General features: G+C 42.5%; 1 protein-coding gene across 1 annotated transcript; it reads left to right on the top strand.

Moving 5' to 3' along the window:
* The first annotated feature begins 1205 nt into the window (after positions 1–1205).
* Positions 1206–4326, top strand: edn1 (endothelin 1). The gene is made up of 5 exons (XM_084380355.1): positions 1206–1544; positions 1790–1940; positions 2346–2519; positions 2730–2834; positions 3360–4326. The coding sequence occupies exons 1-5, from the start codon at positions 1484–1486 to the stop codon at positions 3496–3498; spliced, it is 630 nt and encodes a 209-aa protein (XP_084236481.1). The 5' UTR covers positions 1206–1483; the 3' UTR covers positions 3499–4326.
* Positions 4327–27503: the final 23177 nt, after the last annotated feature.

The following is a 27503-nucleotide window of genomic DNA, read 5'->3' as shown; positions in this document are numbered from 1 at the left end:
GCCTTGGCGATGAATATCATGTTTGACTTGAGTGTAAAAACACAAGTATGTTGTTGAGTTGTTGATAATATAAAGAAATATTTGCCAAAATACTTTATGTTTAAACTCATATTGCAATTGCAGACTGATGAACCAAGATTGTATGTAAACTTTGCCTCTCTTTAAATAACTTGGCTTGAACTTGGAAATCTGTTCTGGTTGTTTTTACTTAATAACACTGTCAGTAGTATCGTAAAATCGTTAACCCAGATCTTTATGAATGAATAATGTGCTGCACCAATTCCTCTCACAAAAATTGGATTTGCATCTGGTTACTATGGAAAATGTCGGTTGCAGTTACATCACATCATTTTTAAAAGCCTAATCTAAAGAGGGGAAAAAAAGGTTTATAAGAAAGTTTGATATTTATTGTTGACTACAGTCTTTCTGCTACTAACCAAGAAAAGTTATTTCTTGTTATATTCATCTTTCGATAAACATCTAAAGTTTAACGGCCTCAACGTTTTGTCAATTTGTCCCTCTGGTATCGAAAATGACATTGAATATCGATGTTTGTGTCAAAGTTAGAGACTCCAGTACCCTGACGACACTAGTGCTATGTTTAAGTTCTGTCTCTACTCTCATTGTATTTCTTTTAGTAGAGTTATTTCTTACCTTCTTCCTTCCTGATGTCCTTTGTGATTTAATTCAAGGAATTTGTTTCTCCTGCCAGACTCACTTACAGTAAATGACTCCTCCTCCTGTTAATTGTTCTTGGTTTATTTTTGCCTTGTTTTTTTAAGTATTGTGTTAACTCTTGAATGGTTTTGTCTGAACTTTTTTATGCCATTTTCCAACCTCAAAGGAACATGATGTGATGTAACACTGCAATTTGTCATTTTTATTGTCTATCTGCCTGTTTTGATGTTATTTGAGTCATTTTCAGGAAAATATATGTTTTAGTAATACTTAATATCTATACTCTCCACATTATATTATACTTCTTTATGCAATGTTCACCACATCAACGCTTGACTGCCACCTGCCGGCTCATTACAGCCGCTGCAGCTCATCCACAGAGTCCAACTGTAAGTATGGTACAGGTCGCATGCAATCACCCGGCGTCTCCCCCATCATCCACTCACTCACTCACTCACTCATAATAACCAAGGCATCTCAAAGTCTTCCACTCTGCCTGCACGGCTGCTTATCAGCCGCCGACCACTAACAAACATCATTGTCTGGGTACGAGCCAAAGGACAACAGCGAGCGGCTCCGCAGGAGGAGGAGGGGAGGTGGGACGCGCTCGTATAAAGTCAAAGGGCTGAACATGTGGGGCCACACCGACAGAGACTCTGCACAGCTGAGTGAATCTCTGAGGACGACCAGCGAGACGCTTTACCGGAGAGACACTCACTGGATCTTTAATTTTAACACTTCTTTCTGGAGGATTATTTACTTTTGCTGAGCGACATTTTTTTTTGTTTAAAGACGAACCTGAAAAATGGATTTACACATTTTGATTTCCGTGTTATCAGTGATGTACTCCTGGATGTTGTGCACAGGTAACTATTACTACTACTATCTATTCTACCTGGGTGTTAACATGACTTAACTATTACGTTTGATACATTATATACATAATAGTTGGATTACTAATATAAAAGTAGAGTAAAGTTGAATTCTACCTGCAGAGCTCAATCTTGCTGCAACTGCGCAGATAACACGTTATAGCTTCATGCACATTCCTGACATTTAATGTTATATGTTTTATATGCAGTGTATTAATAACGAGTATTTTTAATTGCAGTTCTTGCAGCGCCTTCTGGAGAGACACCCACCGCCTCCACCACCACCCAGGGGCGCCATGTGCGGACCAAACGCTGCTCCTGCGCCACTTTCCTGGACAAGGAGTGCGTCTACTTCTGCCACCTGGACATCATATGGGTCAACACACCTGAGTAAGTCACCTTTATTTAAATATTTAAACAGCAGTAGAAAATGTTACCTTTCTTAAGTAGGCTACAGAATGAAATAACGCACCGCAAAAAACAAGTATACTCGGCTTATAAATCATGAAAATATCGGATAGACGTTGAAATATAAGACGTGTTAGACGAACGACTAGCTAACAGTGACGTTAAGATAACATTTTGAGTACGTTATCGATTTTTGTTAACTTTTCGTGAGTGTAACTGAAAATAAACTAGAGTTTTCATACCTTGTCAGCGCTGGGTCACATTCCCGTGTACTTTTACAAGTTAAACGAGCTAACTTTGACGCATTTTAGCGTGAAAAAAGGCGCGTTTTTACTTTTTCGAACGTTGATTTCAGTTGTTTGATTCGAATTCTATCAACTGTTCCAGGCGCGTGGTCTCCTACGGAATGGGCAACGCTCCCAGGACGAGGCGCGCGGTCGTGGACTCCATGGCAACCAGCAGCAGCGGCAGCAGCAGCGGTGGTGTCGGACCCCGGTGTCAGTGTTCCCGCGAGGAAGACAACACATGCAGGAACTTCTGCCGGATGGAAAAACACCTCAGGTGTGTAATTTGCAACTTTTATTACAGCTTCAAAAAGTCTCGCGATAACAACAACAACAACAACAATCCAAAAACATCGATCATACTCTTTGTCACTGATACTAGAAAATCGCCGCAGTCTATCATTTTTGTGCGCGTGTGAGGACAAGTTTCGTCTCTTAAATGTCTCGAAACTGCGTGATGAATAATGTTAATGTGATCTGTGTTCAGGTATGAGACGCTGCCAGACACGGTGATCCGCGCTGCCCAGGGCGACGGTTGTGCCGAGGCGCAGTGCAAACACAAGCTGGCAGCCGACACGGGCAGGATTAAAAGGTAAGACGAGCTGCCCGACACTCAGTGTGCGAGCATGTATTTGCAAAATAAATGGACGTGGTAATTATAACTCAGTCACTCACACCGAGGTCTTTTGTAGGGCAAAATGTAATGTCTGCATGAGTCAAACCCTGAGATGAAAACAGTCAGCACGTGTTTCAGAGGCAGGAATGCCAAGATTAGACCCTAAAGCATTAAATTCCCAGCACATTTTGATTTCCATAAAAGATCGTGAGCTGCATCGCTGTCCCTCACTTACCCGAGAGAGTAAATGCTGCAGCTGCACTCGTGTACCATCATGTTTTAGACTCCCAAAGTTTGCGGCGCCGTTTGTCTGACACATTAATAATTGGAAACACAACGTTCAGCCACTCCAGAGTATTGTTCTGCTTGACACTTGGCCTACTTAGTGGTTTGCATGTTTGACTGACAGCTCAAGTCCACCCAGGTGTAGGTTTACCCTTTTACATAACCCGAGAGATCGATGGTTCGGGTGTCTAATCGTTTCTCCCTCTTTGTGTTCAGGACGAAGAACGGCAACAAGAAACGGGTGTCGCCTCTAGCGATCCGGGCCGCCTTGAAGACCAGCCTGCTTCTGGAGAAATGGAGGGCGAGACAGCGCCGCAGGGCGAGGGCATGGGAGGGCGAGAGCGCGGCCTCCTAAAGACCACAGATGACCTCCGCACCTTGTCACGCAGAGGGGGAAAGGGTTTCACGCGCCCGTCTCTACAGCCAATGGAAGACGAACGGAGAGCCCGGATACGGCCGGAAAACTTCCTCCACGTTGGCTTCGAGAGCATTTACAACTGGACTCGGTTGCACTCCATCAGACAGATGAACGAGGGCAGAGACAAGTAGACAAGGAGTTCAGGTGAAAGTAGATAAGCTGAGCAGAGGACTAGGCCAAGGACGTTGATTGATCCTGCCGGTGTCGGGGTCAGACTCAATCACAGCTCCTCCTTTGGACTAAAAATGAAAACACCAGAGCATTTCAAACACTTGACATTACTGGAAGGATTCGACATACAGTAAATCCTTCCACTGCCGTATACGGATGAGGGCAGTCCTACTTATTATATTTAAAGACGCCATTATCTTTCCTCACACAAAGTTGCAGAACCAGACTGTTATGTCTACATAGAAGGGATCACGGCCTTGTGTCACTGCTTTTACACAAGACCATTTTTCACCGACTGAAACTATTTACTGCATTTTTTACGTAACCGGTCGTCACCTGTGTGTCAGGACACAGGTTACTGTAGCTGTGCAGTACAAGTAGCTGCTGGGAGTTCTTTCATTTATCATAATTTAATTTTCCACTAAATATGCTATGTATGTACGTTGATGCCACTATTTATTTATTCTTTTTTTGTATGTTGTAATTCGATGGCCATATTGGTCCGTCACATGTTTTGGTTTGTCATTTCTGTGAAATGTTTTGTCACCAAGGTGCCAAGTTTTGGCCAAACTTAAATAAATTGTTACACACTTATTTAAAAAGTCAGAGCCTTTATCCTGCTGTGTTGTACGTGAACGTTGAGCTCTATAAGTCAGAGATGTAACCGAAGGGGTATGAGCTCAGGATTAAAGGATGTTAAAGGTGTAGTATGTAAGAATTTAAATTTAAAACAAAAAAAATAACTAAAATTATCCGTCCTCCTGATGCTCTGTGTGAACTTTCTCCAGGCGTTCCAAGCTCTCGGTCCAGTTTGCTAGCTGCATTGCTAAATGTGCTAATAACTAACAGCAGCTTCAGCTTCAGGGGCCAATTCTTGCATATTGTACCTTTTTTAAAGGATGAGTTCACCTAAAAAAAAATAAAATTCAGTCATTATCTATGCCGATTGAAAAACTTTAAGTTTTGTAGTCCACAAAAAAAAATGGAGCTTCACAGCAAAACAATGTTGCAGCATTCTCCTAAACAACTGAAGTAGATGGGGACTTGTTTTAAAATGTAAAAATACAACCCCCCAAAAAACACAACAAACGGCTCCTGCAGCTCGTCCGATGTAAGCAAAGTCACCAGAAGCTCAAAGAACCCAAACTGATTTAAAAAGACGTTATTAACACACTTTTTAAAGCCAAAATCTTCACTGTAGCCGCTAAGCTAAAAGTGCCAGCGTGCATCCCATCAGCCATTTTCCGAACTTATCCTTTAAGTTGGAAAGTACAAAAACAAGTGAGATAAAATACGAGAGACGGGGGCGAAGAAAGAGACGATAACAAGAAAGTGTTGATGTGGAAGACAACGAGGCAAACAGCCATAAAACCCAGCTCACCCTGCCCTTTCATCTGCGTGCCAAACCAGACTATACACTGCAATTTCCAAATCAGCTGAAAGTTGATTTAAGGTTTTCCATCAGCGGCTCCGATTTCAAAGACACATCCAGCACGTTGTTTGTTTTCAGCTCTGTAATGACCTGCTTTGTTTTAAAATACTCTTAAATATCTACCACCTTCCAGCCGGGGCATTCCTGTCTTTTGCTGAAAAGTGACTCAGCTGAAGTTCAACAGAGCCTGACTCACTCTTAAGTTATTCTCTTAACTACCTGCCTCGGCCTCTCCGCTCACCTATCTAATGATTATTGCAGATAAGGGCCATTCTTTACAGCTGCATCACTCACTACCACTCCTCGACCATCTGTTTTCCTCCTGTAATGAAACCAAAACGCCCGGCACTTCCGCAGATATCTTTAATTTAGCCTCGGTTAATAAATCAACTTAATTTGATGTCAGTTAATCACTCATCCAGGTCATTTTGCAGGAACAAAGACACACAAGCAACAATTTCTCAACCAATAGACGAGCATTTAATCCTTAAATTTGTGTGAAAATGTCACAACCAAACATGGATTTCACTGGACAGAAAAATAAAAAATCCCTCACTTATACTCAGTAAGTGTGATAAAAATAAAACTCTTTATTGGACACTGATTTAAGTTCTTAAAAAATTGTTTCCATCATCACAGGCACGTTTTTTTTTACGAGACTAAAGCTATGCTGCATCAATCTGTCAGATTGGTCTATATCTCAGCTGTACATGTGATATATGTCAAACAAGTTGTTCTTGGGTTCAGTTCAAACATTGGTGCGCCTGAAACTCGCTCCCATCAGTCATCGCGGCGCTGCTTGAGCTGGCAGCAGGAGAACAATCCAATGCAAATTGGTTGAAAAATCTTATCTATCCAGCCCATTTAGCAAACAAATCCCTGCTGGAGTCTGTGCCTCGGGCTCAGTGAAAGAAAAAACTGCTGCGTCCTCCTGCGTGCAGATTTTAATCATAATAATACTGATGTCATATTTTCCAGACAGACCTACTTTTTGTTTGCAAAACAATTTGCAGACTCGTCTGCTGCAGGAGACAGTCCGGCGACAATAGGCAGACAGTTTCGATGACACGCCAGAAATGGAGTTGATCCCATGATGCAGGTACGGTGCACGCTAGTCCCTGCAGCCAAACTAGCCTCCAGTTAATAGAAGTACATCTGGTGTCACGCTCTCCTGGGAGCGTGAAGGAAATGTGATCAAGAAACCAGAATAATGCTCGGCACAGAAACTTATTTGTCCACAATATGTTACATAACAAGTGAAACTGAACAATAATACAGTAGTGATGCTTTCACATTCAGAAGTGGCTCCATCACACATCTGAATTTAAATAGGAACTCATGCTGTCAAATAAATGTAGCGGAGTACAAAGTAATGCATCTGATACCCTGTGATTGTAAAGGAAATGTTATCAAGTCGACAAGAAACCAGATTAACGTTTGAACAGAAAGTTATTTGTCCACAACATCTTACATTACAAGTAAAACTGAACAATAATAGAGATGATTTCACATTCAAAAGTGGCTCCATTACAAATTTTCTCTACATTTTTAGACCAACATTTCTCTGACTGAACTCCTTCTGCAGCAAAATGGTGCATATCATTGTGATATTGCATGATACATTCGTGCAGGGGGAGCACAAAACTGTTGTGTAGTCTGATGATATTTATTTATTTATATGAAAGTTTTTACTTTTCAAAACACATAAAAAAATAATAATTTAACACTGACGACAGGCTGCCAATGATCCATGACAGCGAAGCAGCCACCTCATTATTACTGGAACACGTTGGCCAGTTAACTGTATTATTATCTCAGGTGATGATTGAATGAACTTCACCTGTCAAGCACTTTGTGAGCTTGCTCTGTGAAAGGTGCTATATTACATAAACATTATTATTATCATTATTATCATCATTATTATTAGTGTTATTACTGAGTGTACAGACAGTCTTATGAGCCACAATGGATCCTGGACATTTTGTAGCTTATCCATCAAGACACTCAGCCTCTGCAGTTTCTCTGGTGGTTTCTGAGGTGAGTGCGTCACATTTGCCTGCTACAACCGTATATTAATGTACAATACAATATATATAATATATAATTGGGTCCCTGCTCCGTCTCTCTATCATCTAAGGGGTGTTTTGGAGCTATTTTTAAGTACTGTGGTGTAGTTTAAACAAAAAAGATGCATTTTGTATAAGTTTATAGGTTTTGTTTGTAAAATTGGAAATATCTGAAAAGTAACTTAAGCTGTCAAATAAATGTCATGGAGTATAAAATACAGTATCTCCCTCTGAAATGTACTCTAACATACTAAAGTACAAGTACCTCAAAATCCTAATTGAGTAATTGTACTCGGCGAACATTTTTATTGGACCACACTTCTCCTGATAATGCATATCAACACTGACTCTACAGATTGTTATCAGATTGCCTTTATCAAACTGTCTGCTGCATGTTTGCCTCTGTGACTTGGCTCTTTCAGTCTTATCTTCACAATCACTGTGTGCTCTGTACGTCACGGGCCGGCCGCGGCTTTATTAAGCTTCTGCAGAAGCTGAGAGGAGATGCCTCCATGTACCTGCACATTGAAGAGGTTAAAAGCACGCAGACGGGCCCGGGACCCAACACAATGGCACTTACCCTATAAACTATGCAGCTCTATGCGAGGAACTCCCCTGAGACATTAGCTTCTGGCATAACTCATTAGCCTATTGAATAGAGCAGGCGAACATAATACCCCATTACACAGCGAGGAATCTCCTCAACTCGACAGGAATTCTTGGGTTCAGGAGCCGAACAATAGGACTGTTTGCGAGCAACGTCTGGGCGGGGAGGACTGGCCTCGGCTTCTGACGTCTTACCCACGCCCGACTCTACCTCCACACACCCTGTTTTCCAACCAACACTCCCAGCTGTGCCAAAGCATCTCACGAAACCCTGCTGCAGCCCGACCTGAGGGGATTAATTACTGTGCTGGCTGAGTCAAACTCAGGATTTGGCTGAAAAGGTCACCAGGAGTCAGCTGGGTGACGGAGCACCACGAGAAACCTGTCTGGGAGGTTGACTCGAGGAGTGGGGGAAGAAGTTGCCCTGTTAGTGTCTGCTTTGCAAGAGACGGTCTTGATACTTGATTCACCCGTGTCGTTGGATCTGATTTGTCATCATCTGGGCGGGAGAGGATGACACACTTCTCAGAGGGCTGATTATGGGAATCTCTGCAGGCATCTCTCAGCACTTTGTCAGCCTGTAATCCCACTCTCAGTCCGACCCAACCCAGCGTCTGCCTCCCTCGCTGCCAGGAGCACAACAGATACTGAAAAGCATTACAGGAATATCCCCGAGATATTCAAAAAATGCTCCGCTGACAGACACGAATGTGAGGATGAGTGGTGTCTGCAGTTCTGCTCTTCCCTGGCTTAATTCAGCTTTAGTTTGAAATCAAAGAGAGAGTGGGGGGCCCTGTCGCACATTGCTCATGTGCACATTTGCAGGGAATGTTCAGAATGCAAAGAATTGTACAACAAGATCGGGAACAGGCCGAACTCCAAAATTAGCTCGGTCAGCGTCAGGCGTGATGAAAAACACATATATCACAGAAAAATCTATACGTTGCATAACAAATTATACACACCTCCTGCACACAGATAATAAATGCATGGAGAAAAATGCATTTATTTAGCACTTAAGGGAATTATTTGCATTTCTGTAAAAGTGGCTAACAGGTGTTGAGTCTCAAAGCATTCCAGATGGAGTAATTCACCCGCTCGAACATTAATCAATGTCTGACGAGAGAGAGAGCCTGAGGGTGTGCTATCTAGAAGTACAGTAAAATCTTGGCGAAAGCTTTAAAACAGCATAATTAACTTCAGAGAGACACATTTTCAGTGTAGTCATGCTAGCAGCGCTGCCCGAGGCCAGTGTTAGTCAGTCAGTCAGTCAGTCAGTCACGTTGGTCCTGAAACATCTCTATTAGTGGATCGATTGCCGTACATTTTTGTACAGACATTTATATTCAATGACTTAAAGCGCATTTCCCCGACAGCTCCAGTCAGAACATAAACACCCGACAATGGATGTCACCCCTGTGGACCACTGCTGCAGTCAGGTTGATAAATAGGAATGAAGATAAATAACAGAGTAAGTAAACAGATCTGGATCAGAGCAGAATCTGATGTAAGTCTGGGAGTGTATTCCTCCACATGATTTATTGTTAAGAGTGAAATATTTGACTATAGGATGAGATTAATAAGATTTCTTATAGATATTTAAGGTCCTCAGAGGATAACTCCTAATGACTTTTCCTCTAGCTGCACCATCTAGTCATATATTTTGCTCGTTCAGTGAAATATCTCAACATCTACTCAATGGATTGGTACAGATATTCATGGTTCCCAGAGGATGAATCCCTAATGACTTTGGCGATCCCCTGACTTTTCCCTCTCGCGCCACCATTTTGATTTGTTACTGAAAAGTCTCGACAACTACAGCTGGGTGGATCGCCATGGCATTTGGTACATCCATTCAGGGTCCCCTCAGGATGACTCATGATCCCCTGATTTTCATCTTGCGCCATCAAATTTGTCCAATATTTTGGTTTATGGCCAAATATCTTCAAAACATTATCCCCATTAGCTGCTTTACTTTGTGTTTAGTGCTAATAAGCTAATGTTAGCATGCTAAACGTTGACATGGTAAACATTAGAAAGTTATCTTACTCCAATAACAACGTGGCACAGATAGGACTTTCCCTTTGCACTTGAGAATTTTGACCCATATTTTTATAATTGTCAACATGCAGCGCTGATATATCGGACCTTGAACAAACATCTCACTATCTTAGAAAACAGTGTACGGAGGCGACGCTGCTGGATTCACAAAGATAATTCCCAAGAAAAACACATGAAGAAATGGGGACGCTCGCTTACAGGAACATGCTTAGTAACACGTGTTATTAAGAGCGCCTGCGTTCCTGTTTTGCTTCGCTCTCCTTGGTCACTGTGTTTGTTTACACTGGTAGGCAGGTGGAGGTGAAGCTTTTATTCCGTCATTAGTTTTTTTCTCTTGCTCTCTCAACACGTGATGATAATCCCTTGTGAAGGATGCGGAAGGTAAACGTTGGCGTGTATGAAGTGGTGAAGCCTTTACCTTTGTGTGTGAATCACTTCAAAAAGGACATTTCATCAGAGATCAATGCCTTTATCTCAGTTTTCATTGGTTAATGTATGTAACATATCAAAGCCATACGTCTGTCTTTAGAATAAGTGGGTTTAAAACTTTCTTTGTTTGAGGTATTCAAGCATTTTTTATCCAGAGCAACTGTTTGGTAACACTCTGACAGTCTAAGCCAGCGTTTCTTTAACTTCTATAGGTTACTGTGCTGTAAATAGCTTTAATTTATGACATGTCAACGACTTGGGAACAAAGAAAAGAGGCTTGTTTGTTTTTTGGTTTTGTTTAAGTATTTTCTAAATGATCAAATGGGTTGTGAAAGGATTTTGAAGATCCCTTTTTTCAACCAGGTGCATAAGATGTAACTTTTTTAATGAAATCCAAAAAAACATGAGTAAAACAACCGGAGTAATCCCTGTAGTAATGTGATTTTTTTTCAAGTAGCATCCTTGTTTTAAAGTAGTGGTTCAGGACACTTACTTTCTTTCTTTCTCAGTGTGAGATATCAATGTCATTACTGTGCAATAAAGGAACAGTTTGACATTTTTGGGAAACCTTTCTTGTCATAGTTACATAACCAGATCAAACCACTCACATACCTACATGTTGAGTATGAAACTGGAGCCGGTTAGCTTTGTCACTTTCTGCTCCCGGCTAAGAATGAGTCAGGCAGATACCCACTGAGGAAACCACAACTATCATCTTACACAAATTAGATATGACAAGTTAATTATTACGCTTTAAAAGTCATGGTATTTTTATTTACACTTGGACGGTGCCAGACCAGCTGTTTCCTACTGTTTCTGGTCTGTATGCGATGCTAAGTTAACCTGTTCTTATTCCTGGATAATTTATGTCAAATTATCCTAAAACGTCTAACCCAGTGTGGCCCAAAGTAAATTCAAAGCTGTTGTTGATCCATCTGGTGTACAGGCATGGTTTTGGGCTCGTAAACTGAACCCAAGCTGTCAGAAGCTCTGTAAATTCTTCTGGCATTAATCTTGAGGAGTTTGAACACACTGAAAATGTTTATTTATTTTCCTCGCTTAAATTTCTCAATGCAAAAATAAGCCTGCGGATGACCTCTGAGAGACACAAAGGGTCCACATCATATAGTCTCAGATGGTCCAAGTTCAAATTAGATTAGATATCACTGAAAATGGACATGTTTTTTTGAGGAAATATCATTTCATGATCTCTAGATACTCCTGCCTGACAGAAACAGGGGCATAAACTCATTATAGTTCTTTATCTCCTTGTTTACACTCACTTTGTGCATATAAAATAGTCAAAAAAGAAAAGAAAACAACAGAGCGAAACACATAAAACTACATAAACTGATATAAATTTCTGCTGAATTTTTTAAATCTTCTTGGCTACATGAAGCATCAGTCTTCCCGAGGCTGGCATGTCAAGTGGGTCTGGTCCGGGTCGATGTTTAGACGAGATGGCTGCCAGGTGATAAACTTCATTGTGTCGAGTCTTTTTATATCCTCCATCATCATCATCCTCTTTACTTCAGCCTTTCATCGTATCCGGTCATGCCAAGCTGATTGTTTATGTTGGAATCCCAAATTTTGCATCGCTCTCTATTGTCAAAAAAAAAAAAAAAAAAAAGAAATATCTGGGATGGATCCGACAGCAGTCTCAGCCAAAACAATAACACATGGTGCTGCCCAGTATGACTCAGCTCTGCACGAGCAGTCCTCGTATCTCTGGAGATATTTTTATAACCTCCTGAAATGAGCTGCGTTTTTGTTTTTGGACATTTTTGTTGAAACAGTCTCATGAAAATCATTTGGAGTGGAATTAATCGTTTTCGAGGAGTGACTGAAAACTGTGGGCCGATCAGATTACATCACAATAAATGTTCTTTGGAAGATTGTGAACTCTCTCCAAGCCTTTGTTGTAACGATGAGCTCAATAACATCGTGTCACTTTGTTATACCGACACTAGCTTTTAGCTGTGATGTTACAAGTAGGCTTAGCAGAACAAATTAGCTGGTTTGAGCGTCCTTCAACGTGTTGTATCCAATTTCTTTGATGTGTCGGATTGATCGGATTGATGTAGTTCAGTGGAAGTTCAGAGATTTAATCCCATCCTGAGGCGGGAAATAAGGGAGTTACAACAATACGGGAGGAGCAGCAGAATGTGTTCTGCAAATAGGGGAGCCCACGAGACGGAGAGGACTGCTGGCATGTGTGCACTGGTAAGACGTGGATGTAAAAATTCTTCTGAGCAGCGCAGGTCAACAGGTCTGAGCAAAGTGCACTCACAGGAGTGAGCCCTTATTGACACGACCATGGCTGGCACTCAACCTGCTCAGATCTGGGTTGTTTCCAAGATGATCTGCTGCATGTCGTGGGCTTCTGGGTGTTTTGGAGAATATTCCTAAAACTATAAGGTCAGATAAGGTCTCCTACATAAGTGGGACCACTTAATACAAAGTAATGCCTACTTGCCCCTCCTCAGTGAGGTTGTATGAGGTACTTATACCTCGTCAGTGTATTACCTTAAAATATATATATATCTGTTTAAGTGTACGCTATATTTTGAACATCGCGTGGCAGGCATGGCTGAGCTTGTGCGTAGGAATACGGACGTTGTACAGTTAAAGGAATGTAGTGCCAAATGAATGGTCTGATGGTAGCTGTTGTCTTGTTTCCAGTCTTTGCCCTAAGCTAAACTAACTAAAGTTAACCGCTTCATATTTACAAAAGACATGAGAGTCGTATCAACAAAAGCAAGAAAGCATATTTCCCAAAATGTCAAACTATCCCTTTAATGTTCAGCGGCATGAAAAGAACAAGAGGAGAAAAAGAAAAAGAGTAAAATACAGTTTAGACAAAGTAAAAAATATGTTTGCGTTAAAGAATTCAGGTCGGAAATAACCACAACTAACACCGCAACTTCTTTTTCATAACTTTGACCTGCTAGTTTCTGGTATTTACCTCAAATATGGCCCTTAAATAAAATCACACACCGCCACAAACTGGAGAATGAACTCACACAGAAGACATGACCCACTGCCTTGACCCCAATAAACTTAAGTAAATTACTTAACTAAATTACAGCACATACTTTAAATGAGCGAGATATCCACAGCTCGGCTAATATCCTTGAGAATTATCTACAAGGCCGAGGGGTTAAACACTGACATCACTGATAAACTGGCAGATTACCGTAACCGTTAACCTTCATTTGGTTATGAAAGTCTCTCTCTCTCCTGCTGTCTGTTACACATTCCTGACATATTTTCTCTGAGACTTTGTCCCATTTCCCAAAGCATCTGTCAGTCTGCGCCGAGGCCCCACACGTCCCCACTCAACACCTCATACCACAGTCAGTCGCAGCAGCGGTGCGGACGGTGCAGCTGCACTTGGAGGCCTGGTAGCTCCTCCGGTCCCATCACGTGAGAGACTGTAGATCACTGAGATGTGTGAGTAGAGGAGCAACTACAGCAAAACACAGAATCATTTATTAGCTCGATCAAATTTAAGGAAACAAGGTAAGAAATAAAAGACATTTCAGTCCGGTGACTCACACTATCAAGTGACAGAAACACCAAAATATTTTGAGGAAGGACAAGAACTCCCCCGACAAGCATGAAAAGTAAAAACTGTCGAAGCTGCAACCGTGAAACAATCCTTTTCCTAAATAAATGACCAAAAATATTCCCAGAACATTCAATCAAGTGCGACCTTCGGGTTCTTTACACAACACTGTCTTTATATGATTAGGCCAAAACCGCTGGACAAAACACAGACACCATGTGGGCATTCATTTTGTGCCGTTGTGCAAAACTCTGCACCTTTTTGCCGTTTTGTGGTCGGAGCTGCTGAGCTGTCTTTTGTGACTCAACCATGTGCAGCCTAAATTCAAATAAATATCCCACTTAGTCAGCTAATTTGATTATGTGACTGTCTGTCCAAGACTCCAAAGTGTAGTCTGGACTCGCTGCGGCCTGTCATCGCAAGCAGCAGCCGCTGACTTCCACACATACTGAGCAGCAGTCACAAAAGGAAAGTGTTTACACTCTCGGCTATCGCTCCATCACCCCTGACTCTCAGCTACTGCTTTGAACGTCTCTGATGATGTCGCTTCGCCCCGTCGTCCAACAATATACCCTCTCCCTCACTACTTGGCTGCTATCTCCTCTCAAACTAAACACGATTGTGTGCACCTGCAGCGTGTTGAGGCAGCCGTTCCCAAACAAAGCTCAAACTCTGTCAACAGCCGGTGAGCCAGCTGTCAAACCACCTCATCCACGGACATCTCTAACCCAAATAACACGAAAGATTATCGCAGCCTCGAGTGAACCTCCGCCCAGACTCATGTATCTAACTGTAAATTTGCCATTTACAATAACAGAAGGGGGGAATGTTGCATAACATGCTGAGAATGAAACTGGGAGGGCGATACAGGAATCCATTGTCTGCGGCCGGCTTTTAAAGGAATAATTTGACCTTTTTGGAAAAACGCCGACTCCTGGAAGTCTTGCTGTGAGGTCAGCGGGCCAAAAGTGGCAACACCAGGAAGTAACTGGTGCCAGCCAAGAAAAGGTCTGACAGATAATGAGACGGAAAACAGCAACCTGTTGTTTCTAAACATCTGTTTTTGTGCAGATTTTAAAAATGAGATATAACGCCACCTGATTCCAGTCTTTATGCTAAGCTAAGCTAACCATTTCTGACTGTACCTTTAAATAGAGTGCTGCAGGGATGATGTATTTTTACAGGCCATCCGGATGTTGCTGGAGTACCGACTTTACAGACCTGAAAAGCTGCATTTTCATCTCAGTAGATGAAGAAGAAGAAGAAGAAGAGTAACTTCTGGTTTGGGACTGATCTCATGTTTCATGATGGCTGCGAGTGTCGGAGGGTCAGATCTCTCCCTCCTCTCCTGCTGGTCCTTTCATGTGTCGGCCCCGCCTCGTCTGTGGGACCCCGATGTGACTACCTGATCTTTACGGGGGTCCTGCACCCACCATGCCTTTATGACTGCTATTGGGGACACCATTCAGGCCAAGGTGACCTTCCCTGCAGGAACACGGCCTCGGGGGCAGAGTGGGAGGGTCAGGGAAACAACGGGGGTCAAACTAAACCTCTGCTGCTCTGAATGGCCAACCACTGGGAACGGACACGAGGGCAGCGGTCGTGCCACCACTGCTCTTTAAAAACAACTAAAGAGGGTTAGAGGTCACAGGTCAGGCTTCTTGGAGGTATATAGACAAAGACAACTTCTGATGCTCTCTAACAGGCTGAACTCTGAATATAAAGTGTTACAGCTGAGCATCTGACAGGTGGTACAGTATCTGCAGCTGCGACGTGGAGAAACCAGCTGCAAACTCGCAGGTGGTACAGTAAGAGTGAGTTAGCAGGTGTGACCCCAAACAGCATATCATATGAGTCTTTGACATTAAGCTGACTGTAGATAAAAGCTAGTGTTCATTCTTGAGGTTAATGTTTTGGTCTGAAACAAAAGAAAGATGAACGTCGTTTGTGTTTGGGTGCTGCAGTAAAATTAAATATTGAACTCTGCTTTGTAGTAATCGTCTCACATCACAGCCTGTACCCAAACACTGCTCGTCTCCAAATAAAACTCACGTCTTGTCAGCTTGTAAACACCGGGCAGCATGTTCCATAATATTGAACTTCTACTTTTTCTGAGTGTTGTTTATACAGCACAGTGAAAAAATGTCTAAACAAGAAAAGTGAAAGATCCGACAGCGTCCCCGTGAGTTCATTCTGACCCACAACTCAAACCTTTGTCTTCATTTCATTTCTACAGGATATACAGTAAAACTTTATGTCGTCTCAGCGCTCGTTATTTCTTTGTTCTAATTACTTTCTGTTTGTTTCACCTGGTATCTCATTATCTGGGTCATGTGATTGCCTCTAATTGTTTCTAATTGGTTTCTACAATATAGGTGAGGCCATATCGTGTTGTTTTGAGCCCTGACGAAGACCGACTGGTAGAAATATGTCGGCTTTTTCAATGATTGGCCTTTTAATGGTTAAACCACCATAATGTAATGTGATTTTCTAATATGTGGAGTGCCTGGATTGTCTCTGGTTTTGGAAGAATTGAATTTTTTTCCATTTTGCACAAACAGGAAATAAAACATAACGTGTGTCAGCAAATATCAAACTGCAACTTTGGGCTGTCGCTGCAAAGAGCAAGAAAAAAGTATTTCTAATGACTCAGTATTTGTTTTTGTACCTTTGATTGTCTTATCATCATCTGCAATGTGTTTTAACGCTTGCAGCTGTAAGTAGGTCGCTCATTTTGTTTGTGGGAGAGAAATGCATGTGTGGTGGTAGAAATAGGCGGTACTCCAAATCTTTAGATGAAGCAACGAAGCACCTTCGCTTTGAGCTTGCGTGCATCCAGTGCGGCCGGTCTAACCTGCTAACGTCGACGGCGAGATGAAAAGCGAAAGGGAACGCCACGTAGCAGCGCTGCACACGCAGCCAGTGTGTCCACCATGTCCAGAAAATAGATTTAAAGGGAAAGTTCACCCCAAAATCAAACATTCATTTGTTCACATCTCTTCTTTGTTGGAGATATGTCTGCCTCCTCTTTAATATAATGAAACTAGAAGGCAATCGGCTTGTGGTGCTCAAAGTGCAAAAAAATCAAAAAAAAAATCTAGCTTAGTTACATTAGTTAACTCGCCTTTTGTCCATGAGTTAGTGCACACTTCGCTCTACGTGGTGATACAGTTTGAGATAACACAATCACGGACAGAAGTGTTTTTTCAAGGGGCGATTCTGACATAACTGTGACACTGAATAAAAGGTCAAAAGTCACCAAAAATGTCTTTTTAATCTCACTGTTTTAATTTCTTATTCTTCCAGGGACGAGTGTTGCAATCAAGCATCTGCTATAAACACTGTGATACGTGCATTTGACAGCTGTTCCAGTTTGTGTATGTAAACTGTATCTGTCCTTATCAAATAAACCACAACGTCTCGCTCTGAACCTGAAGCGTTGGATGGACTGACTGACCGCCAAAAAGAAAAAAACTCTTAAACTGCAAATAATTAATCAAAAATAAATTGATTTTCTGGGATATAACCAGAAACATGTGTCACAGAAACAGTTCAGTCTGTGTGTCTGAACACTGAGCAGGATTTCTGTGTCGCTCAGAGTTTATTCAGTGATAACAGCTCAGACAGCCGGCACTGCTCTCTGTCTTCCTTTCATTCACTGTGTCCTGCTGAGTGACAGCGACAGATAAGCCGAAGCTCGGCCGACGATCTGCACCCACATTTACCTCGCATTGAAAACTTTGTCCAAGTTCTCTGTATCTTCTACATTCTCCGTCTCTGCTATTCATGGTGCATCGTGTCCTTTCACATCTTGCATACATATCGGACAAATCTAAAATAATTAGTCTAAGAGGAGGATCGTTTTGCCTCGCCCAGCATCAAGGTAATTGGAGCAAAATGCCAATACACTTCAGCAAGAAGTTACTCAACGTGTTCAGCTGGTTTTAAATGAAGTGCTACAAATCTGCCACTCGGCTGCTCGGCTCTGCAAATCATCTAATTAGCTCTGACAAGTAGCTCGCGTACAAAGTAAGCACGAGCAGTGTTACACCACACTTTTCTCACAGTGTTGCGTATTTGTTTGCGTTTCTCTCCTGGCTCTCACTGGGCTGTATAAATCCTTTAGACTTTATGACCCCGATATCCACCTTTCAGACCACACAGGTCACCAGCAGCGGCATCAGACCACCAGCAACGAGGGAGCGAGAAACCAACTGAGGCTGAGTGTTGGGATGACAACAACAACAGGCTGAAACATTTTTATGTCAAACTGTGGCTTAATTTCCAGGAATGTCATAATTTGAAACAACATGCAGAAGTGCCAAAGCTTCCCGACCAGCAGCAGCACGTCTGGTACCGATTGTAAATATCCCACGTCATGATAACATCAGCACCACGCAGGCAGTCTGAGCAGCTTTTTGTCCATGCAGGAATCAACAAGGGAGCTAATAGAGAATGGACCTATACGCAGAATTGATAATGGGATTGGTACTGATGAAATCTTATCAATTTCCGTCACAAGCCAGTCGGTAGATCGATGAATATGATCAGTGATGTTATCAGCACTTTTCCTTTTTGTACTTTGCTTCTACAGCAAAAGAGCGACTGACTTTTAGAGTTTTAAACAATTGTTTTTTGTTTTTTTAAGACGATGTGGGTCGACCGGGTTACTTAAGATCGATCACAACATTTTTGCTTTTGTCTTCTAAAGTTGCCACACCTCACATTTCAAACACAAGTACAGGTGCACAAAACTCAATCCAGATCTAATCATCATTACAATCATAACAACAAGAAAAAGCAACCGCACTATTACCAGCCCTGCAAACACCCAATTTATTGTCTTAGCCTGCAGTCACACACACTTTTGTACACTAGGAGAATTATTTTTTAACTGTTTTTAATTCATTATTCAAATATGACTCTGAACTTTTGAGTTTTGGGGACATTGAGCTGATTATTTCAAGGATAATTTCAGTTTAAAGCCCCGAAAATACAAATAATTATTCCTTAAAAAAAAAGGTAACAAAAGTGTTTGTGTACGTAAGAAAATTGGAATCAGCAAAAATGGGAATTTGCCAAGAAAACTGCAACGAGTTTGTTTTTGTGCCTAAATCCAACCAAACATCAGGTCATTTTAGAGGACACTGACGAATGATGTCGTCCTGTCAAGTCCAATAAATGTTATTAATATAGTCTAAAATCACAATCACAATGCCTCAGTGGGTTTACAACCTGTACGATCTTGTTTTGACAATCTTGTTTGCTAATCACAAACAATGTCTTTTAATTTGAAGGACTTGTGTAATCTGGGGTTTTGCAGAAACATCCAATATTGGTGTTGCTTCCTGGTGATTGTGTCGTCAGAGGTGTCAGAAGTAACACACATACAGAGCGGTATGGTCCTTTAAGATTGTTTGGCATCCCGAGAATGTAAAAATGGAAAGTTTTGTGTTGTCTGTCCGAGTGAGCGAAAGTGATAATGGCAGTGTGACACATTCATCAATGCACCGCTCGTATTTGTTTAGCGAGTGTATCCTGTCGGTCCGCGCTGTCGTGTTCTCGAGGCCTCCTCCGCCTCTTTTATCTCCTTAGTAAAACACCTCATATCAACGCTCGGGCCTGTGCAATGCAGACATCCGGACAAATCATGGTAAATTTCCCTTTCATGCTCACTTGCCAAAAGCCACAGGCGGGAGGATGCAAACTGGCGTGTAGTGAAATAAGGCAGAGGGACGGGTGGCTTTCTACACCCTCTTAGTCTCTGACCCTTTATCTGCCTGTGAGGATGACAGCCGCATGATGAAGCGGCAGCCTTTAGAGCTGGGAGTGAAAAACACGGCATGATTTATCTTGGCGGCTTGTTTGTTATTCTTAGCGACGCATTTAGGGACCAGGGAGTTTGAAAGAAAAAGTCCTGAGCTCTTTGTCGACAGGAGCAAAATTCACAGCCAGAATCAAAACCGCCACTTTTCTTGAGGTGGCTGCTGCACGCCAGCGTCCCGCCTCACCTGAGTGACTGGTGTTGTTTTTGGAGAGGAAGGAGGTGAAAGACGACTGATGGTGTGCCAGACTGAGGTGGAGGAGAGGACTGGTGGTTAAGTGGAGGAGCGTGAAAGCTGAGTGTCACCATAACAAGTTGTAAACATGTTATCACACCTAATAAAGTTTATCTGACAAATTTGTCAACAAACTTTCTGATTTACATCCAGAAAACGCTGTCATGCAGGTTGTTTTCCTGCTGTGATTATCTACTCTGACCACATATAATCCTCCCGAGGGATCGACTGACGGCTGTTTTCTCAGGGCTGACACTGATACCGATTATTAGTAATGGAGAAGATACACATTTGAAGTAAAAATTAATATCTTGGTGTCAAAATTTAGATGGACAATTTACTCAAGAACTATAATTAAGTACGATTTTGTGTTTGTGAAAAATGCTGCACACGTGTCTTGACACCTGCCGCTGTATGATCGTTGCTGCCCCTGTGCAGTTTTCTATCTGTTTGTTTTTTATCAGAGAAATGTGGATCTGGGTTCACAACATGATCCATAGAGACAAAAATACAGCGAATATTATCGCCTAGGCCGGGAAAAAGAAAAAGAGCGACGGTGATGTCACCAGTGCATTTCTGAACCGTTGAGAGATTTTCGACTCGAGGTGCTCGGAGCAAAAAAAACAGGTGCAGCACTCAGAAAAAAGACGCTGCCGCTCCTCATTGGGAACAGTTGAGAAAAGATGCTGGCGCGGGTCCTTATTAAGTAGTTTTTAGGAACTGCAGTTCATTTTCTGCACTTTGTTCTTCCACTCCACTACATTTACTTGATAACTTTAGCTACTAGTTACTTCGCAGATTCAGATTTTTCAGAGTTGATTAGCTTTTACTTGATGTTGTGTTGAAGGCGGACATTGAGTGAGACCACAGATTAGTGACCACCGACAGAAAGAGGTGGCTGCGTCACAGTAGTCGTGCTTTTTAAAACAATTGAACACTAGTAACACAGATACTGATAAACGGTCTATCCCTGATTCTCACATTACATCGTCTAAAATTGCATGTTGAAGACCGTTTAAAACTTTTCATTTTTCATCTGAGCCATTTTGTCCCCCCACTTATCAACACAAAGTGACGTGAGTTTTTTTTTGTTTTTTTATATCGTAATCAATCGAAATCAGAAAATTGCAATTGTTTCTTCTCTACACAAACACTCAGGCTCAGCAGTTTTTAAAAAACATCCTTTGTACTGCAGATTTTTAGAAAACGTTAGTCAAAAAGAGGTAACTAGTGCGTTCACAGGCGACTATTTTCAACAGCTATATGACAATGATGCATATGTTTAATTTATTTGTTTAATCTGTAGCACAGTGGTTTTGGCTGCAGATATAATCCTTGTTAAGACGATCAATTAATTGTATTTCTTGATGTTTCTTTGACTTTAAGACTGCTTATTCTGGACTTTAATCATTGAATTGTCACCACAAGGACGTCATTAGACCCTGTTAGGAAAATGTCTCTATTTTCTGTCATTTACAAACTGGAGGGAACTGGATTCCTCCTCACAGGAACCGAGTTGAACCCTGTTTCTCAGACTCAAACTATTGTGCTGGATGCTTGTTAGTCACTGAACCTGAAACGAGGACGCTCTCCTGAAAGGCCGGAGGAAGACAAGAGTCGGGGACAAAAGGCTGAAAGACAGAGATGAATGAAGAGAAGAGAAAGGTTGTCCAGGAAGGTTAGAGAGCACAGAGGCAGCAGGAGGTGAAGTACAACCAAGTGGGCTCAAAGTCCAACTACAGTACACCTACATGTTGCTTATAACGGGTGGATTTACAGTGAGCATGCTGTGGTGAGCTCACACCAGAATCCTGTTGTTGTTTCAATACGTTTCACCATAATGATGTTATCGCTTGCTTTCGATAAACCAGGGTGAAGTCTCAACCAGTCTTGATAAAACAGATGTAACGGTAGGAAAAGACAAATAGAGGCGAGAGACATGAAAACACAGATAGCATCAGACGAGTCTTTATCCAAACACACCTACAGAAAACAACGTTCATTCCACTCGTGCCGCACTTATCCTAAAGATCTGCGCCTCAAATGATGCAACCTCAGCCGAAGACTTAAGTCACTACTAATCCGAAAGGTTTGATCCACTGAGCTGCACTTCTTCCAGCTCATTTGATTTGTTGAATAGACTCTGATGTGTTTGTTCAATACAGTTGAACACCTGGTGGAAACAGCTCTGCTGCTGCCGTCACTGTTGACATGTTGTGTTTATTAGAAACCAACAACAGAAAACTATTTCTAAACTTTTCTCGCCTTAGAGTTAAACAACAAGATCGGTAACAGCCCGTTTTCATTCCCAACGCGTCAAATAAAGCAACCTGACAGGTGGCTTTACGCTTGATGTCGTATGAAGGACAAAGGCCAAGCTGGGGATGGTTGAGTGATTGATCAGTTATGCTAGATAAGTAAAATACATAATTAATTACATAATTGTAATATAAGTTCCTAAAGTAGCCAAGTAGTTTTGGTGCCTAATGACTAAGCGAGTGACACTCTGCCCGTCATGCTCTGATCATGAAATATAATCATTAGGAATCTTATTTAAAGAGCATTTTACCTCACAGAATAACAAAAACAGCAACTAATATTAAAGTTTTTTCATTGATTTTTAACTTTTTTCCACTAGAAACATCTGGCGGACCAAATCAAACCTACTGGCAGGCCAACTTTAAGCTGCCCTGATACAGACTAATCTCAATGTGGATGAGAAGAGATCAGATCGAAAGCTCCAGAGTAGTGACTGGATGGATGAAGATAAACAGGAATACATGCGAGTTTGGAAAATACTGACAGTTTGGAGTAGGGGTAGTCTGATTATCAGCACTATCGGAGTCGAAATTCAGCATTTTCTGATTATCAGTGTCAGCGATGTTTCTGTCAGTTTGTCGATAAAAGAAACAAATAAAAAAATGTGCTACTTTGGCTCTGATGCTGCATCCTCTCACCTACAACGACATCTGAATCTGGTCACACTTGGTAACAATCTGAAGCTGCAAAGTAACTAGTAACTAAAGTTATCAAATAAACGTAGTATAAAGTAGCAGACAATGGAAATACTCAAGTACCTCAAAGTTGTTAAAGGTTTATTTCATCACTAGTTGTTTGAAATTTTGACAAAAAGATTACAATTTTTACTGTAAATGGTCCCAAATTTCGTTTTTTAGTTTTCAGCTTCAAAAGCCGTATCGGTCGACCCCTATTTTGGAGTTTGCAGTGTTTTCACCTGACAGCGTCATTATGTCTGCGTGTTGTTTTTGTTGAATGACAGAAAAAATCATCAAACCTTCTTTAAACACCTGCTGATAGAGTTCATAACTCCAGACGGCTCCACTTGTTATTTTAAACTTCTCTGCAGGCAGATACAAACAGCGTTATCCACATTCTTCATCTCGACCCGATGCTGGTGTCACCTTCAGCCTCCTCCCCTCCCTTCCTCCCTCGCCTTACACTTAGGTAATGAGCTTCGGGGAAAGTCTGGCTAAGCATGAAATATCTTGGCAAAGTGCTGGTGACACCGCCTGTTTTGTCGAAGGGAGCCTGACTCTCTGCTAATTCCTGACCCGTCCCCTCAGAGATCCCGGGAAACAACAGCACAGATCAAAAGCCGGACCCCCGAGGTCGCAGAGTTCAGGTCCCTGGTGGGCCGATTAAAGCCATCAAAGACGCTGCGGAAACGACGGCTACACAAACACATGCAATAAACTTTATAGTTTCTCTCTCACTGCGTGCACCACGAGATATTTCCGAGTGTTGCTGAGGCGATCAGATAGGCTAATGGTATGCTGACAATGAGGTCACCCAGTCAGCTCTAATATAAGGAAACAGCCCCTTCTCTCCTCTGTCACGCTAATCCCAGAGCCGTGAGCCTGCAGCACCGCCGCGTCTGACAGATACACACCTCAAAACACTCTTAACTGCTCCATTACCGCGCTGCCGCAGGCCGCGGGCGTCGACAGACGGCTTCTTACTGGAGTAATCCTGCCGCTCGCAGCGGGTTCAGGGAGATGAGGGGGTGAACGAGTCGAGGGGAGCGTGGGGAAGGTTCAGGGGGGAAGACGTTAGAGACAGCAGTGATGCCCAGAGGGAGCAGGGACGACTTCTCAATATTACTTAATAACAGTCTTAATTCATAAAGCACATTTAAGAACAGAGTTATAAAGGGATTGCTGACAGGTTTTTAAACATCTACAATAGACAAAGTGATGAAAACAAGGCTCAACATAAGATCCCATGTTAAAATATGTACTAATTTATCCCTTCATGACAAAGGGGGGTGGATTTTTATACAACTAAAAGTTATGTATAATTAAAGACATGGCCGCTGCAAATATTGGACAAATAATATGGTTTTCTGATTGTACTGACAGACAGGAGGGGAGGGACAGACGCCGTTGTTTTAGATTAAGAAGCGACTTTGTTAGCGTTAACCGTCAGACAGCAGTTAGAGGAGACAGCCGAGGGTAGAGCCTGGACCTTCTGGAGGAGTGAACACCAAGCAGTTGAGAGGAGCTCAGAGTTTGTTTTTTAAACTTTAGGAATCAAAACGTGGATTCATCTTCATTCTCGCCTCTCAACTTGTCTGCACTGCATCCACTGTCATGTACCCTTGGTAGCTTCCAGCTCTGTGGGCTGGGTCAGGTACTGCTAAGATAGCGATGGCTGGTACCACCGACTCTGAGCTTCATTCTGGCTCTTCAGAAACCTACGTGTGACGTCATGGTAGCTCTGTCCACTTTGCTGTTGTGCATATTGTTTTTCCAGGGAATTGTTCCAGTGAACAAATTAAGTTTCACCGTAACCTTTGAGTAAAATTGTGATTTTGCAGAATTGTCATTTCACGTTGCCCTCTTTGCCTCTGTGTCTTTGCCACGACAGGCTCACTTAAACTTAATTTTCTGGTAGATGACCTGCTTATTAACTTTTATTCCCATCATAGTGCTGATTCATCATGCATTCATAGCACAATCTGTTATGGTAATCCAACACAAATTGGGAGGATTTTGCTAGATCCATTTCCCACAGTGTGACATGCAATTTGTACTGGCGCCATTAGACTTTGCTGCTCCGAGAGTGGACTTGAAAGCGAAAAGTTCTGGCCTGTTTAAATCCTTGAATATTAAAAGTAATGTGATCGCCGCGAGCGCTGAAAGAAAACACTTTTCAGATTAACTCAGCTTTAGAAATAAATTCTGTGTCATCAAAATGGTCAGTTTAGACATATTTTGACTACAGTCTGACTAAGTCTACCTCCCTCTACTGAGCCGGGACAAGAGGAAGACAAACAGGAGGAGGAGGAAGAGGAGGGTGAGATGGCATTGAAACAACAGGAACCTTGGCGGGAATGCCCGGTAATGCCTGGCCCACTGACTGGAACTGGGTCACATAAACAGGCTACATGTGAGGAATCGGCTCTTGACTCAGCCTGTGAGGTCCGAGCAGTGCAGGTGGCACCTGGCATCAGTCATTCACCAACACACAGGGAACAGCGTCCTCTTCCTCAGCCCGCCGCCTCTCCCAGCATCATCTTAACGCGGCCGAGATTGTTTGTTCACTGGTCCGTTACAGCCGACAGACCTCCCTGCAGCTCTGCAAACTTTCCATGAACTGCTGCGCTCAGGTTGAGTGAAATCAGCTGGAAAAGGTGGACGGATTCGCTTGCATAACTCTTTTTAGAGCATTGTGAACATTTCATGCTCCTCTGGAACATTTTCCACATAGCAGGTGGAGGTAATAACCCAGCTGTTTTCCATATTTTCAGAATCCACTTCACAGGTGGCATCTGGGGTGAACGTTAGACAGTGTTGTACAAGTCATCCTGATCGCTCACCGCACGCAGGCGCTCTGCAGAGAGCAGGTAAAGCAGACGAGGGATTAGATGACTTAGACGTCGCACACAGACCTGCGTGATATCAGGGGCGCCACAGTCCCCTCAGGGAAGATTACATGTACAGTAAGCATGCTTGCAGGCACCTGCTAAGGATTTTGGAAAAAGAAATTCCTCGCATTCGTGTTCGCCGTGCTCCACACTGACCCCTCGGTTCACACACCAGCATTCCTGAGGTACTGGAGGAAGGCATGATCATTTTTTTCCAGCCGCACTAATGCAACAAGCCGCAGCCTTTGTCTCGCGCACATTCCTCTGACACATGGAGCAGATTTGGGTAACGATGGCCTGACAGCTGATCTTTAGATGATGATGTTTGGAGCCACGGGCGAGTGTTTTGCATACGAGGAGGCAGGCAGATACACCGTCGACGTTTGCAGACGCGAGCGGCGCAGTTTGTGATGGAAAGAGGTGAAATCAAGCGGATCATCGTGCAGAAGTGACTTTGATCAGCTCCTTTGTAATGTAAGAGACGAATGAGGTGCCAGGTCGTACAGTCGCTCGGTGGTTTGCTCTGTTACCTCACAGCAAAAAGTGGAGACTGTAGAGTCTGCAGGGCTTCATACATCAGTTCAGAGTCACGCAGGGCAGGTGGAGTCGGGTTAAAGTCGTAGATGTTGCAGTTACAGTTGTTGATGTGCAGCGTCTTTGCTTTGGATTCTTCCTCTTGCTCACAACCACCTGTGAACTTGCACTGGATGACCTGGTATAAAACTGTGGTGATGACATAATCATTTATGAGTTCATTAGAAAATATTTATATTTCAACCTACTTGTCCTCACACGACACATCTCGAAATAAGCTCCTTGTCAAAACATTAAAGGGAAGGACTGCAAGCAGAGTATTAATTTCTCTACTTTACAGGGAGTCCTGTCAAGAGTTTGAACTGTTATTTGCCTGATGTGCTAATCTAGTCAAGAAAGATCGCAGGGGAATATTATAGCCCTTTTTCACTGACTCGGCAATGAGATTTTGGGCTACACAGCCCGCAATGTCCTCAAAAACATACAAAACATCTCCAAAAAATGAATATGAGGCAGAACATTAATGAATCTCGAGGCACACGACTACAATGAGTCTGCTTGGCGTGATCCAAAGTTTAAATCAAAATAAAAAGGTTGTTTGCCTTCTCTGTTTAAGGAACAGCAGTGTGACAGTGAACTTCTGCCAAGTTAAGCTGCTCTGGTATCTAATTAGATCTTTGATGTGGTCGAGGAACCTGTGGTGGAAAGTCGCTCACATGTTTTAGTTTAATTAGAAAAGTAACGTGTCGCAGAGTCGCAACATTCGCAACAATAAAACAGTAGAAACTGGGACGAGGTGGTTTGTGATTTATCAGGCATGTCAGTGTTCGCATGACTGAGCTGGCATGTTCACTTAGATCACGCAACATTGCTGAGCGGTCAGATCACTGTTTGTTTAGGGTTGGAGTATCTGTGTGTCGCTGCAGGAGGTCTCTGCTCGGTGTCAGGGCGAGACCAGAGAGGCTCCACCTGGAAGTACTTCTGCAGGGTCAAAGGTCAAAGCTATTGAACCTGAGTGACAACATCTATATGTAAACAAGAAACACTGAGTGTAATGAGAGAAATGTTGAGTTCACAGGAACAAAGGAAATGTGGTCGTCCTTCGCCTCATTACTCTGTCAGACTGTTG

Source organism: Pagrus pagrus, assembly GCF_965226575.1.
Source record: "Pagrus pagrus genome assembly, chromosome: 17".
Classification (NCBI taxonomy): domain Eukaryota; kingdom Metazoa; phylum Chordata; class Actinopteri; order Spariformes; family Sparidae; genus Pagrus; species Pagrus pagrus.
This window is presented reverse-complemented; position numbering and strand designations above follow the sequence as displayed.